The 15,447-nt window shown below is 38.0% G+C and overlaps 2 protein-coding genes across 2 annotated transcripts; one reads left to right on the top strand and one right to left on the bottom strand.

Moving 5' to 3' along the window:
* The first annotated feature begins 5,856 nt into the window (after window positions 1–5,856).
* Window positions 5,857–9,724, top strand: LOC112766327 (L-2-hydroxyglutarate dehydrogenase, mitochondrial). Its single transcript, XM_025812233.3, has 5 exons — window positions 5,857–6,305; window positions 6,556–6,837; window positions 6,950–7,389; window positions 8,345–8,504; window positions 9,438–9,724. Exons 1-5 carry the CDS (start codon window positions 5,940–5,942, stop codon window positions 9,549–9,551), a joined length of 1,362 nt encoding a protein of 453 aa, XP_025668018.1. The 5' UTR covers window positions 5,857–5,939; the 3' UTR covers window positions 9,552–9,724.
* A 262-nt stretch (window positions 9,725–9,986) lies between these two features.
* On the bottom strand, window positions 9,987–13,015 carry LOC112766326 (cleavage and polyadenylation specificity factor subunit 3-I). Its single transcript, XM_025812232.3, has 2 exons — window positions 12,108–13,015; window positions 9,987–11,746 (listed from the first exon to the last, which is right to left on the bottom strand). The coding sequence occupies exons 1-2, from the start codon at window positions 12,576–12,578 to the stop codon at window positions 10,112–10,114; spliced, it is 2,106 nt and encodes a 701-aa protein (XP_025668017.1). The 5' UTR covers window positions 12,579–13,015; the 3' UTR covers window positions 9,987–10,111.
* Between the last annotated feature and the right edge of the window lie 2,432 nt (window positions 13,016–15,447).

Below are 15,447 nucleotides of genomic sequence, written 5' to 3' on the forward strand. Positions count from 1 at the left end.
GATTTTGTTAAAAAACGTTTATAATCCTTTCTTTCCTTTTTAACTCGTTTCTATACGAATCATTTGGTCGAAGAATTTTTGTTTTTATTTTACTTTAGTGATTCATTTTGATACAAATCACTTTTTAATGCTTTGCTTTAATGATTTGTTTTGATACAAATCACTTTTAAAGCTTTGCTTTTAGATAGACATGACTTCTGCTTGACACAATTTCATTGAAAATATGGTTGACTGGCACAACTTGTTTAATCCGAGTTGTCCTTATGTTGTTGTGAATGCTAGAACAAGTTTTCTTTGAACAACTTGTTTTTGTGAAATTGTTCCATTTTATACAACTAGGCCATTTATTTTTAGAACTTGTAGAGATGAGATCGTGGGCTTGAGATTTTGTACGATTCATTTGTTACCCGTATGGGTCGAGTTGTTAGATCGTATTTACGCCTCGAAGGGCATATTTAGTTAAGTTACTTTTGCGAATTGTTCTAAACACAACTTTTTCAACCTGTTTGGCCCGAGCTATTTCGAGGTGTTTTCTTTCCAATTCGCGTATGTAACTTCTTTCCACCAATTGGTTCCTCGTCGCTTTATCCAGGCGATTTCTATATGATCGGCCTGTGATTTTCACGGTTTATCGAGCTTCAATTGGTGTGTGTTAATTGTAGAAAATCAATTTCCATAAGAAATTATAGTATCTCCTTATATTGGAGGTGTGTCGCGACCTTGGCAGTTTTTCACCCTTGAGGTTAGACACTTTGTAGTTGCCCTTTCCTAAGACTTCAATAATATTGTAGGGTCCTGTCCTTTTTGTTGTCAGCTTTCCTTCGCCCGAACTCAGTAGCCTGATATTATTTCTTATCAAGATGAGGTCTTTTGCGGCGAATCTCGTAGCCATCCTTTGTCTCAAAAGCTCTTTTCTTATCCGAGTTTGCTCTCGAATTTCTAGAAGGAGGTCAAGCTTTTCTTTCATGCTCTGATATCATTGTAGAATGTTGTCTTTGGTTTTTAATAATTTTGGACTTGGCTCTCATAATAAGCCAGTGCCCCTACTCGAGGTCGAGCTTCATGAAGTCGGACTCGAGCATTCAGTTATGCCATTTTTGAATCTTACTATTTGTTGCTATGTAATTTTTACAAGTTATTTTGGACTCTCTTTATAGGAGGTCGGATAACTTGTTTTATACTTGTTGTGTCAACCTAGTAAGGCCGAATACTTATCTCTTGACTTGAGGAGGCATTCTTACAAATCACCATCTTTTTTCAATTTGTTTTAAACAAATTGTTGTGAGGTTGGGTTTACATTCTCTTCGTGTTAATGTTTGATTATCATCACGCTATCCTCAAGTTATTTTTGCGATTCGTTGTAGGTTTGCCCCTTGCCAGCTTGTTTTAGTACAAGTGGCTTAATGAGGTCAGACCACGATTTGTATTTATAACTTCTTACACCACTTTAGATCTTGTCACTTCAAGTCAGAAAAAGTGTGCATTTAGGAAGTAAGGTGCACTTTCTAGCTGTAGTATCCTTTTTGTTGTAGACATGGCACAATCTAGGTAGATTGTTTTCGAGTATGGTTTAGTAGTTCTTTTCCAAGTCTTAAGTGACTTTGTTGGGATCTTTTCATTTTGGTGTTGGCTTTTCTTCGTTCGATTTTGGCCCGATGTCATTTTGGATCAAGACGAGGTTGCCAGTTGAGAAATTTCTTCGTATGACCTCTTTATGGCCATTTATGCTTGGGATCTGGCTCTTGAAGTCATACCTTGAGAAAGAGGTCGGACTTTTCTTTGTAAGTTCTAAGCTTATCCAACCTTGTTATAAAGTCTGACCTTTAAAAGAGGTCAGATTTTTCTTTGTGAGCTCTTAAAGAGATCGGATTTTTCTTTGCAAGTTCAGAGATTTTAAACCTCATTATAGTCTGACCCTTAAAAGAGGTCGGATTTTCTTCGTAAACTCTAAAAGAAGTCGGATTTTCATTTGTAGACTTGAATCCTTAGAAGAGGTCAGATTATCTTCATAAGCTTGGATCCTTAGAAGAGGTCGAATTTTTCTTTTTAAACTTGGAAAGAGGTTGGATTTTCTTTCTAAGCTTGGAGGTTTTCGACCTCATTGTAGACTCTGATCTTTAAAAGAAGTTGGAATTTCTTTTTGATAATCTTTGAGGTTTTCGACCTCATTGTAGAGTTGATCATGAAAGAGGTTAGATTTTTTCACAAACTCCAAAAAGAGGTCGGATTTTTTTCCCTTGTCGGCTCTAAAGGAAGTCAGATTTTTCTCTGAGTTCTAAAAGAGGTCAGAATTTGTACAGTATTTTCCGATCTGGAGATTTCTTTGAAATTGTTGAGATGGCTATGTGGATCAGTAGGTCCAACATAGGAATCTACGTTGGAAATTTCTTGGAACCTTTGCACGCATGACCTCTTTAGAGAAAAGATCGTCCCCTCTAATGAAGACTAAGTCTTTGTCATCCTGACTTTTTTTTTCTTGGCTCGGATTCCAGTTTTCTTAGTTTATCTTTAATTTCTCTTCTGTTGTGAAGCTCTTTTCAGAGTTGGCTCTCGATTTTCTTCGTCGTTCTAACTCGTTTTTCAAGGGATCTCCATTTTTTTGTAGATTCTGCCATTAAGTCTTTAATCAGACTAGTTGCTTCTTCTGCTGGAGTAGTAGGACTTTTGTTTATCCCTTTTTTTTCACGTATCTTCTTTTGCCAATTGAAATTTATGAATTGAAAATTCTTTTATTCAGTTGGCTTTCAATTTCGTCTTGGTTTGCTTTCTACAATAACCTTGGGATGATGCTTTCTTTTCCTTTATTTTGGTTGTCGTGTGCTTTCTTTCTAAATGCCATCTATTTTGATGGTATAAATTGGGAAGAAAGGTTTCATTATTTATATAAAAAATATTTTCCATTCCTTCTTCAATTACTGACCACTATGAGATATTTTTATTTATTGATAAAAGATGTGTAGTTGGAACATGCAACTGCTTCATTACCATGAGTGGGTATCATGATTTTTCCGAGGTTGTAAGTCAGCACAGATGTCGTTGTCCATTATATTCCATGAAGAGGTTGGGATCAATCACGTTTCCCTTTTTCCCCTTTTTTTTATGACGGTGATGAATTTGTAGCTTCCCATCCACCATGGTTGGTGTCTACGAGTGCATTATCCTCGTCTCTGCTATTTGGTATATTTAATCCAATTTAACTGTAGAAGTAGAATCATCATCCCTATTTGATATCCTCTACCCATTGGGAGAAGTTTTTACAGGATTTCTGGTATCCATAGAAATTGTATTCCAGTTTCTTTTTAATATGCTTGCCTCTTATTCCTGTCGAGTGGTTGTCTGACCATCTTGTTGATCATCCACCATTATCAAGGGTTGAGCTCCAGGTCCCCGGCAACGGCGCCAATGTTCCGGGGCTTACCTAGAACCGGATGGTGGTTGAGCTTGTTTGTGAGGTCAAAACGCAAGAGGAGGGTGGTCTCCAACTTGGTTTACGTCTGGGAGCCGCTGTCCGAGTTGTGTATGTGAAAGAATGGGGGGTGGTACCTGCAAAGACACTTCGATACCTAAGTCAGCATGGGGTTAAGCAGGTTTAGAATGTATTGGAACTTAGAGATACTTGAGGGGTGTCAGTGTATTTATAGGTGATGTGCCAATAACCACCGTTGGAGTGGATCCACTATTGGTGGATAACCGTCCCTTTTATCTAGGGATTGTTGGGATATGACTTCTAGAAGTGGGTTGAGAGATTTTAGGGACAGTTACTTATTTGAATAAGTGTTATCTGCCAGCTATCTCTTGAGCCCGACTTCTTTGAAAAGAAGTCTGTGTTGAGTCCGACCTATTCTGAAGAGGTCGGTGGATAACGAAGGCCAATCTTTGGATTGGGCCTTTTGGTGTATTTGGACCTGGGCCATAGCGTTGGGTCAGGGTAGGAACAATATCCTTTAAAAATGGTATAATATTCAGCATTTTATTACAATAATTTAAAAAAATAAAATAAATACAATTAAAAATTGTGAATAAATTTAGTATCCTTTTAAAATTAAATACAATTTAAAATACAAACTAAATAAAACTAAAATTTAATTTTTAAATTTTAAATTTCTGTTTCAGATTTAATATATTTAATTATTAATATATTATAATTTAAATACACATCTAAAAATCAAATTATTCAAAATTCAAAATTTTAATTTTAAAATTATAAAATAAACCTTAAACCATCTCATTATTAACTAAGCCCATTCAAAACCCTCATAGAAGTAGAGAAGTCACATTTACCCCACATCCAAAACCCAGAAGTGCACATCCAAAACTCAACGGTGTACTTTGAAAACCCAGAGAATTCATCCTCCGCCGCTGTTCGTTTGCGCCACCATCCTCCTCCGCCCTCATCCTCGACGCTGCCTTCCTCCACCTCGACGCTCATCTACAACGTCGCATTCCTCTCTTTCCAAGTTCATCTTCGTCGTTGCCGTCGCCGATCTCTGCCTGCACTCTCCTCCTCCTGCGTCGATCTCCTACCCCTGCGCAGCTCTCGCACACCGCGCTCCTCCCCCTGTGCAGCTCCGTCACGTCGCGCTACTCCCCCTGCGCAGCTCTGTCGTGCCGCCTTCCTCTTCCATGCCGCTTCTCAGTCGGGCTGCCTTCCTCTTCCACGCCACTCCCCCGCACCGGAAACACTCATCAGATATTTGGATGTGGCTAGCTTTTTTTTTCTTGATTAATAAAAGGCATCATAATTTTAGATGTGTTTATATTGTTCTTGCTTTTTTTCTGATTAATTAAAGTATAATTTTGGATGTGTTTATGTCGTTGTTTTTTTAATCTGGTAAATGAAAGGCCGTATAATTTTAAATGTGTTTATATTGTTGTTTTTTTAAATTCTGGTTACTGAAAAATTGCATAATTTTAGATGTATTTATGTGTTTAATTGGAGCCAACTGTGTTTGTAATCAAACTGTCGTGAAAGAATAATGACATTCTAGTTTTGGATGTGTAGATAATTTTTGTTCATTATTCTGCATTATTTATAGTGGTTTGTCTCCTCTTTCTTTTTTTATTTTTTTCAATTAATGAAAGACAACATAATTTTAGATGTGTTTATATTATTTTTTATTTTTCTCTCGATTAATAAAAGGTAACATAATTTTGAATGTGTTTATGTTGATCTTGTTTTTTTTTTCTGAATAATCAAAGGCAACATAATTTTAAATGTGTTTGTGTTTAATTGGATCAACTAAGTTTATAATGATATTCTAGTTTTGGATGTGTAGATAAAATACTTACATGAGTTTTTTTTTTTATTTTAAGCAGAGAATTTTACTATATGAGAAAACAATATGGTCTATACGAGAGAGAAACAAAGAGTGTTAACGAGAGATTGATGATGATGACGTTACAAAAAAGAGAAAAAAAAAATAAAGAAAATACTTATTATAGTAATAAGAAATTAGAGATTCTTTAATTGATAAAGTTTAAAATAAGAGTGGTTCCTTAAAAATAGGAAATATGATTAATTAAAAAATTAAAATAATAAAATATTAAATTTAAAGGTTGACTAAAAATAATATTTTTCTTTAGTCAAATACACAAAATTATTTAACTGTTTTTAACAATTAGTTATTAATTAATTATCAATTTTGAATTCAGGTTAAAAACTATTCTATTATGAATTAAAATTTTGATTAAAAAATTTACTATTAGCTAATAAATTACTATACCCACAAAGCAAGATTTGAACTTATACACTCAACTACCATTTGACCTAACTCAAATTGGTAACTGAGCATCAACTTAGGCCAAGAAAATTGCAGTTGAGTATATATCTTTTTTATTTTTTAAACATATTTACTTTTTATTCTAGTTTGGGCTTTGGCCCTGCCAGTCTGCCACAGTGCCACTTTCACCCTGCATCGATCCCAATTGTAGGGAGAACGATGCTGAAGCGAACATTTCAAAGCTTCAGAAGAAGCTTGAAAGGATTTGCGTCGTCATCATCAAGAAGAAGGGACGCTCGTTTCAAATGGAAATATTTACATTCACCGAGCAATTTCACCGTGATGAGAAGCATGATGAGCAGCACCCAAACCGCCACAACAACTTCGTACTCTGTCCCAAGGGAGAAAGTGGATTGCTTGGTCATAGGTGCTGGCGTTGTGGGCATAGCGATCGCAAGAGCACTGGCACTCAAGGGCAGAGAGGTTTTCGTTGTTGAATCGGATTCAACTTTTGGCACAGCCACCAGTTCTCGAAACAGTGAAGTTATCCACGCTGGAATCTATTACCCTCGCAATTCCTTGAAGGCAAGTCACTCTTCCTTATTAGGTAAATCATTTATCGATTTGGTTTCTCAAAGTTTACACGTGAATTGAAATTAACTACTAATGTGTTTCAATTGAAATTTGAAAGACCAAGTTGAAGTGCACCCTTTGTTTGTCTTAAACTATTAACCCAAAGTGAAGGTTCACGCTGTGTGATGTTTGGTTAATGCTTTCATTGGCCATTGCGTAGAATATAATGTTGTATACCTGTTTGTGTTGGCCATTTTTGCAGGCGATTTTTTGTTCAAGGGGAAGAGATATGTTATATGATTACTGCACAAAACACGAAATTCCACATAAACAAATTCGTAAACTTATAGTGGCTACTCGGTCTTCAGAGATTCCAAAGCTAAACGACATTCTAAACCATGGAATTCAAAATGGGATTGATAGTTTGAGGATGATAGACGGGATTGAGGCCATGAAAATGGAACCAGAGTTGCAATGTGTGAAAGCAGTATTATCACCTGTCTCTGGGATTGTTGACTCCCATTCTTTAATGCTTGCTCTAGTGGTACACATTTGTAGCTTCTTAAATTTTGAATTCAATCTTTCGTAATTAATCAGTTTCTCTATTTTGAGTTTAAATTGTACATTCTCAGGAATAAAAACACATGCTGGTCCAGGGGGAAGCCGAAAGTCACAGAACAACCTTCACATATAATTCAGCAGTCATTGGTGGCCATCTTGAAGGAAATCAGATTTGTGTTCATGTATCAGAAACCAATAGCCTTAAAGAATGGAATGGGACATCAACAGCTCTGAACCCGGATCTAGTGCTAGTTCCAAACCTTGTAGTGAACTCTGCAGGCCTTAGTGCCCCCGCACTAGCGAAAAGATTTACTGGCTTGCCAAGTGAAGTTATTCCTTCAGCCTACTATGCACGTGGTTGCTACTTCACATTATCTAACACTAAAACCACTCCGTTCGAACATTTAATACATCCTATACCGGAGGATGGTGGCCTTGGCATGCATGTTACTCTCGACTTGAATGGTCAGGTCAAGTTTGGTCCGGATGTTGAATGGATTGACAGCATTGATGATATCTCAAGTTTTCTGAATAAGTACTTCTTAATGCCCTTTCATTTGCTTGCTTTTGACTACTTCTGGTATCTAGTCTATGTCATACATTTCCCACTTCTTATTATCCTTGGCCATGTCTACTCTTTTGTATGAGATGGTTCCATTCCATGGTTTACAATTAGTTGTTTATAAATGTTGATCTACACATATTTCATATGTTGTCCTACTGGTGCATGCTTTCAGTAACATCTCATGGTTCAGGGGTACTTCATTCCATATGTTGGTTGTATCTGTAGTGAATCATTGATACGGTTTTCTGTTCATTACCATGTACATCGTGCACTTTCTTCTTTTTTGGGTTTTCACACTCCACTACAGCAACATTTTATGGGCTTTGTCTGTCAATTTTTGCCCCTATCAATGAAACTAATGTCCAGCTTGGATTTATTGTACCATTTAGTATGGGTTTGTGTTTTTCAGTAGTGTTTATGAATTGTATCTGGGACACATGTATAGAGACACTTGAGACCGCAAAAATGGAGATAGAAATAGGGACAAAAATGTGAAATTTGTCTTAATGTCCTGTCTCCAATATCCCCATTTTTTGGGGGACAAAAATACAGAAATTTTCTCTGCTCCAAGATGCCAGGAAAGAAAGACTTTGCTATTTTTTGTACATGTCTAGGCCTGTGTACTGACTGTCTCTGTATTTATACCCTAGAAACAATTTCCAGATGCAACTTTTGTGTTTCAAGACAATGTTGCTCTAGTTTACTCTAGTGCTTCTCTTCACTCCATAAATTATGTTTTCATATTGATTGTTGTGCTCTAATTTCTTTCCGGATAATGGGTCTTATTAGTAAATAGGAAACTTCTTGTCATAAAACTCAGTTCATTTTTGTCATTTCTTTCGTGGTATGTTTTTTTATGCGTGCATAAAAATAAATAAAATAAATAAATTGATTCGGTGCTTACTTAAGCAAACATTGATGCTAGGTTTGATTATTCAGTACATGCAAATCGCGCTGAGCAGTTTTATCTGGAGATAAGAAAGTACTACCCAAATCTAAAGGATGGGTCTCTTGAGCCAGGATATTCAGGGATCCGACCAAAACTTTCAGGACCTGGCCAGCCACCTGTTGATTTTGTAGTACAGGTTATGTCTAAGACTCTTCTTTGCCCCTTCCTTTCTGTTGACCAATCTGACTCAAAGTTTGCAAACAGAGATATCATATTCTGTGTGATTTTATAGTTCAATGTTACATTTCTCCCATTAGATACATGCAGTTTACCTCGTGCTACTTATGGCTATTTTGTAAACCCCAAATTAGCCCATTGACTTATGCCACTTTAAGGTTAATATCTTTTGGCTGAAGTTCATATGCCAGAATTTGTTTGGGAAGGACTTTCATTGGTATCAGTGTCCAAAAACTATCATTTGCATAAACCATTTCATAAAAGATTTCTGTCCTCTTTAATTCATGTATTGCTAGTATCCATTTAACATTTTGCTAAATACCAGTACCATCAAGAAATTTCTTGCTCATATTTTGTATTTATAGTATATTGTATATTGTTTTAAACTCACCATCTCTAGAAGGCAAACTGATAAAATGACTTATATCGTTGACAGTAAAATTGTGTTGTCGTTATTGTCATATTCAGCATTTGTATGTTTCCCAATGTATCTTTATAGAGTTTAGGATTTGAAAGTGTCAAATTGACACACGTGTCTAATGTAATTGTAGGATGTGATTATGGATGGTATCAGGAATGATAAGAATATGACATTGACAATAATAGAGTGTAATTCCCATTGATCAATGTATAGTACTGATGGGTGTATATGATTATTCTCAAATTATTGAACTTAAGCAATTCAGCTTCGATTTTTCCTTCTCTTCATTTTTCTACAAACTAAACATAATGATTGAGCTGCTTGTGGGTTAGTGCATGCATGCATTGTTACTCTAATTAGTTACTCACTGTTGTGATGTAATGTACACCAGTACACGAGGTTGAGGGCATTTTCCACATTTGAACAAAATTTTTAGCATTCTGGCTTAATTGATTTCTCTCTTTTATGCAGGGGGAGAATATTCACGGAATACCTGGTCTTGTTAATCTTTTTGGAATCGAGTCACCCGGTTTAACGTCGGGTTTAGCAATTGCAGAATATATAGTTACTAGATTTTTGGGATGATGATGCTGTGTGGAACTTCAAAATACTTTACATTTCTTAAAACAAAGTATCAGCTAAGATGGTATATAAGGTGATTATTTTATGGAAAAAAAATGATGCTATTTATAGCAGCGAGTTGTATACAGTATGTGAACTGTACGGTATATATACAAGTGTAGTAGCTTTAAATTTAATCAGAATTTCCAAAAAGTCAACATGAAAGTGACTATTCCCCACCTTAATTATTCACAAAAATTAAAATAATTTTTTCAGCCAAAACTCATTTCAAAAAGCTATGTCTATACTGCAAATTATGTTTCTATGCAAGTTGGTAACCAATTCAATATCACTCAACGAAGGGAACCGCACGAGGCTCAATCAAATTTAAAATATGCAAACAAAAAGTTCAACTAAATCCAAGTATCATAGCGATTAGCGAAGCAGCAAAGAGACAAGGACAAAATAACAAAATAAATTTAGAGGTAATGATTAAACATTTGACATTCTTCAGTTCCGCAAAATAACAGCAAATAACGGTGAGTCTAAGTTCCTGTTAGTCATGCTACAACAAGAGGAATGAACTACGCTGCAGAAGGAGGAATCGGCTTCACAGAACTTTGAATCCGCCGAAATGCGGTTTTAACTCTTTCCTTAAGGCCTTCATTTTCACTCTCAACTTCTCCACTTTCTTTATTGAGCTCTGCCACATTGCCATCAATGTTAATCACCAACTTCCCATTTTCTCCAATCTTTACATCTCCAAAGAGCGAGACAAGAAGTGCATGCATAACCTTCTCTGCTTTCTTCTCATTCTCTTCTACAATTTTTATGGCATCTGAATCGTCTATTATTTTTGGGGCATCGCGACTGATGTTTAAAATTAGAGCAACAATGGAGTCTGATACCATGTCACTGATGGGATCGGATGACCAATGCAGGGAAACATGCTTCTCGGACTCATGCTTCACCGTCACACACTCATGGACTTGCAATGTTGGAACTCCAGATTCTTCATCCACAGAGGACTCCACACTCTCATATATCTGTTTTAGTCTATGCTGTATAATACTAAAGGCACCTGAATAAGGGATGGTGATCCTCTGAGCAATGCTTGCTGTTGATAACTGTGAGAAGACATGGAGATCATCAGGTGCCATTATCTGATATGCAAAGCCTTTTTTCACTAGCAGACCACTAACAGTTTCACCGGCTTCGGGCGTTTTTTCAGCAAGCTTGCCAATGGTTTTTGCCATTTTCTGCGAATTGAAATACATCTCAACAGATTGACAGTTTTTTGGAGTAAGAATCTTAGTGTTCCGATCAGCAAATTGACTCATGAGCTTCTGTTTGAGCCTTCCCATCTCATTAGCTTCCCCATGAACAAGAATTATGTTAGGAGGATTGAGCTCTTCTAAGAATGCACTTGTTTGAGCAGAATCAGCATGAGCCGAAAAGGAAATGTAGTGCACCTGCATGTTGAGAGGTGCAGTAAGCCCATTCATGAGAGTGACCTCTTTGGGTTCACTGATGATGGTTTTTGCCAATGTCCCTTCAACCACATACCCCGGTATAATGCAAGAATTTTTCTTATCAGAGCACCACATATCGAATAATTGCCTTGACAACCCACTCTGAAGACCACTAGGGCTTGCCATCACCACAGATGGTCCTATATCTTTGAAGACTTCAATGCTGCTCAAAGCCGATATGTATTTGAAAGCAAATGGATTCGACTTTGCATTCTTGATCCTATCATTCATGGAAAGGGTGTATGTCTCATACACAGTCAGGCATTTTTTTGCAAGAGGAGAAGCATAATAGATGGGTATATTCTGGAGCTCCGGGTGATTCGCCCAATATTCATCAAGGATAAGGAGGAGCTCCTGTGCACGACCAAGGGCAAATGCCGGAATCAACACACGACCTCCTTGAGAAATGGTGGAATGGATAACATCAGTGAAGCGTTTCTCTCGTGTGTGCCGAGGCTGATGGTGCTGCACACCATATGTGGACTCTATAATGCATATATCTGGGGAGAACTGGGGGGTCTCGGCAGCTCGAAGATGCCGGTCTTCCTCCCGTGAATAGTCTCCGGTGTAAAGCACTCGGACTCCAGCAATGTCCACCATGAACATAGCAGCACCAAGTACATGGCCTGCAGTATAACACCAGAATCGAATACCGTTCACTTCTATAGTTTGATGGAAATCAATAACCTGCAGTTGCTAATTATTGTTAGAGCTAACATGCTCAATTGAGTAATGCCAGGGAACCAACATTTTTCGGCCAGTCAACTTTTTAAAAACTATTTCGTTTATTTTACATTCTAGACCCTAAATCATAAAATCTTAATCTTAAACCTTAAATTATGAACCCTGAACTCTAAATCCTCCAAAAAGTTGAAAATTTTTAGAATTAAAAAAAAAATGGGCAAATGTTGGGTAACTAAAAGTTGGTTCGTATACTTCTCTATTCAATGTTGTCCAGAAACAAAGTAACGCTAGAAAGTGCAAACCAATCAAATCGAAACAAAACAAAGCGAAAACCCTAATTGAGAAATTTAGTAATAATAATGACCTCGATTTTATCCATGGAGCGGTTGATGTCGTGCTCGTCGTAGAGCATGTCCTCAACGGAGACCTTGCTGACCTTGACATAATCGGAGAGGAGGAGCTTGTAGATAGCTTTGGTGGCGTAGGTCATGAAGACGCGGCCGCGGAAGGTGGTCTTCTGAAGGAAGTAAGGCAAGGAGGCGGCGTGGTCGAGATGGAAGTGAGTGATGAGGAGGACGTCGACGGTTGAGGGATCGATCTCGTCGAAGTAAGGGAGAGCCGCCATGCCGTAGTAGGCAGGGTGGATGCCGCAATCGAAGAGGATGGTCTTTCCTTTGTAGCTCATGTAAACGCACGACCGCCCTACTTCGTTCCCCGCTCCCAGCGGCGTCACTATCAGCTGCTCCTCCTCTCTCTTCCTCTCGCTCATTGATGAACCGCCGTCCCGCCTCTTCGCACCTGGCCCCGGTCCCTGTGTTGTCGCCGTTGATGCCATTTGTCTGTCTCTAACGGAAGAACTGACGGCGAGTCACGAAATGAAGGCCGAGAGATGGAGTCCGGCGAGAAAAAGGAAGGAGGGTGGAGAGGTGAACAGAAAAGATTAGTGAAGCTGTGAAGGGTGGCTGTGCTGATGCTCTCTCAAATTAGGGATAGTGAACACACAGGAGTTCTACAAAGGATGAGATACCTTCGGAAAATTTTTATGCGAAAAAGAATGATAAAAATTGAGGATAAAGCACTTAAAAGAAATTAAACTGCAATCAATATTAAATAAAGGTCAATCTATGGTACATATTCAAATTGATACAGAAATTTATAGATTTTTTCTTTAAATGAGTATGAAATTGACACTTGGCTATTTTGTTGTAGGACTTGTCTCGTGCTTTATGTTAGAAGTGGCTGAGCCATAAGTCAAGATTATTTGATTGGAGTATCTGGTGATGAACTTATTGAAATGGATTTTGACAACAACAAAAATTAGGTATCCAAAGAAGACGGATGTTTTTTTTTTTTAATTTTGTGAATGAGAGGAAAAAAAAAGAGAAACGCAGTCCGGCTGCATCCATGGAGGGTGAAGTATTGAGTAAGATCTTGTTCCCAAAAGCGAAGCCCTAGGTTGCAGGGAGAGGAATACAGTCGCCGTCGTGGTGTCGTGGCAGAAGTTCACATCTAAAAACCGACTCCGATCAAAGTCGTAGATTCGTCTCGTATCCTGCGTTGACCGCATTCAGCCGTCCACGCTTCCGCTGCCGGCGCGATCAGGTCTGGAGTCAAGACTTGATGCCGTTGAGCTGGTTCGAATAGGTCTCTCCACTAGCGACACCTCCATAAGAAGATCTTTCGGAGAGGATGACGGAGTCCGCCTATCGCTTAACGCTTCCCTGCTTTGGTCGACGATCTCCTTCGATTGTCATCCATCCAAAATTTTCACTCACACACTGCTCCTGCTTCAACCATGGTGTCAATTCCTACCTTCAAATTTACCATAGGTTGCTGTGCTACCCCACTCCCATCTGCTCTACTGCTTGCTGTGACTGGCCCAATTTTTCATGTATTGCTGTAATTGTTCCTCAGCTAATTCTTTGAAGCTTCCTTGTTTTCATGTCATTGTGTTTGTAGGTGACCCAAAGTCACAGAATTCATCGTCACAGTGTTCGCTGAACCCTTCAATTACATATGGTTGCAATTTCACTGCGGGTTCTCCCTTGTAACGATACACATCAAAGGTTTCAGAACGCCGAACTGAGCACACTAAACGTTTCAGCACAGCACGAGAAGAAGAACAACAACGGAGCACATCAGAACAAGGCGCGAGCTCCAACTGTGAGGAACACCACAATGGCGACAGCAGAAAAGGGATTACATCAGTGCTCTATTCCGTTAAACCCTGAAGCAATGTAACACCCTACCACACTAAACTTTACGCTTAAGTCGTAAAACAAAGGTGGTGTGGTATTACGACCTCTAAAATAAAATGAGTACATATAATAGCAGAAGAATTATAATATGCTAGGAGCCTTGAAGATTAGGGAAAATAAAATCGCGAGATAAAAGCGCAACGCTCAAGGAACGAGTTAACTTGCGTGCTAAGAAAACTATAACTATCAAACATAAGATAACAGAAGTAGGAATAGAGTGCCAAAGATACAAAATAACAAGCTCCTAACTCAGCCTGCGAAGTCAAGACTGGCTGGAAAATATTTACACATATATACATACATATCCAAAACCCAAAAGTACATATACACAATCCTGGCTCTTCATAAACCTCTAAGAGGATCAAAAAGGATTATGTGGAGAGAAAGCTAAGTACATATATATACATCACTGTACAACAAAACTATACAACAATACTATCCAGTAACCTCTCCGCTTTAAGAGTCTAGACGCCTAACGAGATGCCTCCCGATCTGCATCTGAAAAACAATAATATAGTATGGAATGAGAACCGGAGGTTCTCAGTATGGTAAAGGTGCCACACACATAAGATATAAGGTCTTGGGAATGCCAGAGAAAATCCTAGAATGCCGACACTCAGATTATAGAGTTTAAAGTATTAAACAGAAGGCATAAAAGGTGGTTTACTAAGGATATTTAAACCTAACTTAACTTAACCTTACATCTAAATCCCATTCTGCCATTTCTCCATACCTCCAACTCCATCATGCATTTCATAGACAGATAAACAGATAAAGGCAAGCACAAGAAGGTTACAAATACTGCAGGTAACAAATACACATTTAACATGGCAAGTACATTTAGGCACACCCAGTTAAAGCACAAGCAAGTAATTCGAGTAATATGCATATGATGCATGCCTGTCCTATGGCTGATGAGGCTCATCTATCGGTTATCCAGCCAACCCGACAAGTCTGAATTGTCCTTAGACTGTCCCCCGACGTGCATCCCCAAGAGTCTATGCATAGATTTTTCTCAAATAATCAATATTACTCAATGGGGGTAACATTCCCGGGAATTTATATAGTGCCCGGTCACACTTACGTCAAAGGGTCAACAGAGTATCGAGTTTTCAACCTGGTACACGTGGTGGCAAGCCACGGCACTTTATCCAGGGAATCTCGTATCTTAGATTATTCAAATTCATAAGCCATATAAATAATTCAATTATAATTCATCAACATCCACATCATTTTCAATCGCTTCTCATTCATCATTATACATCAATCATATTCAATCCTTATCCTTCATTATCACACCTCCCATTCCGTCCATCAATAGTTCCAATTCAAAACATAATTCATTCTTTTCTAAATGAATCAAACTTAAAACATGCTCATTGATGCGTGACAGAAGTGAACCAATTAAGAGAATCAAAATACGAAATGCGTTGCAAGTATAGCTCT

Source organism: Arachis hypogaea, chromosome 17 (genome assembly GCF_003086295.3).
Source record: "Arachis hypogaea cultivar Tifrunner chromosome 17, arahy.Tifrunner.gnm2.J5K5, whole genome shotgun sequence".
Classification (NCBI taxonomy): Eukaryota; Viridiplantae; Streptophyta; class Magnoliopsida; order Fabales; family Fabaceae; genus Arachis; species Arachis hypogaea.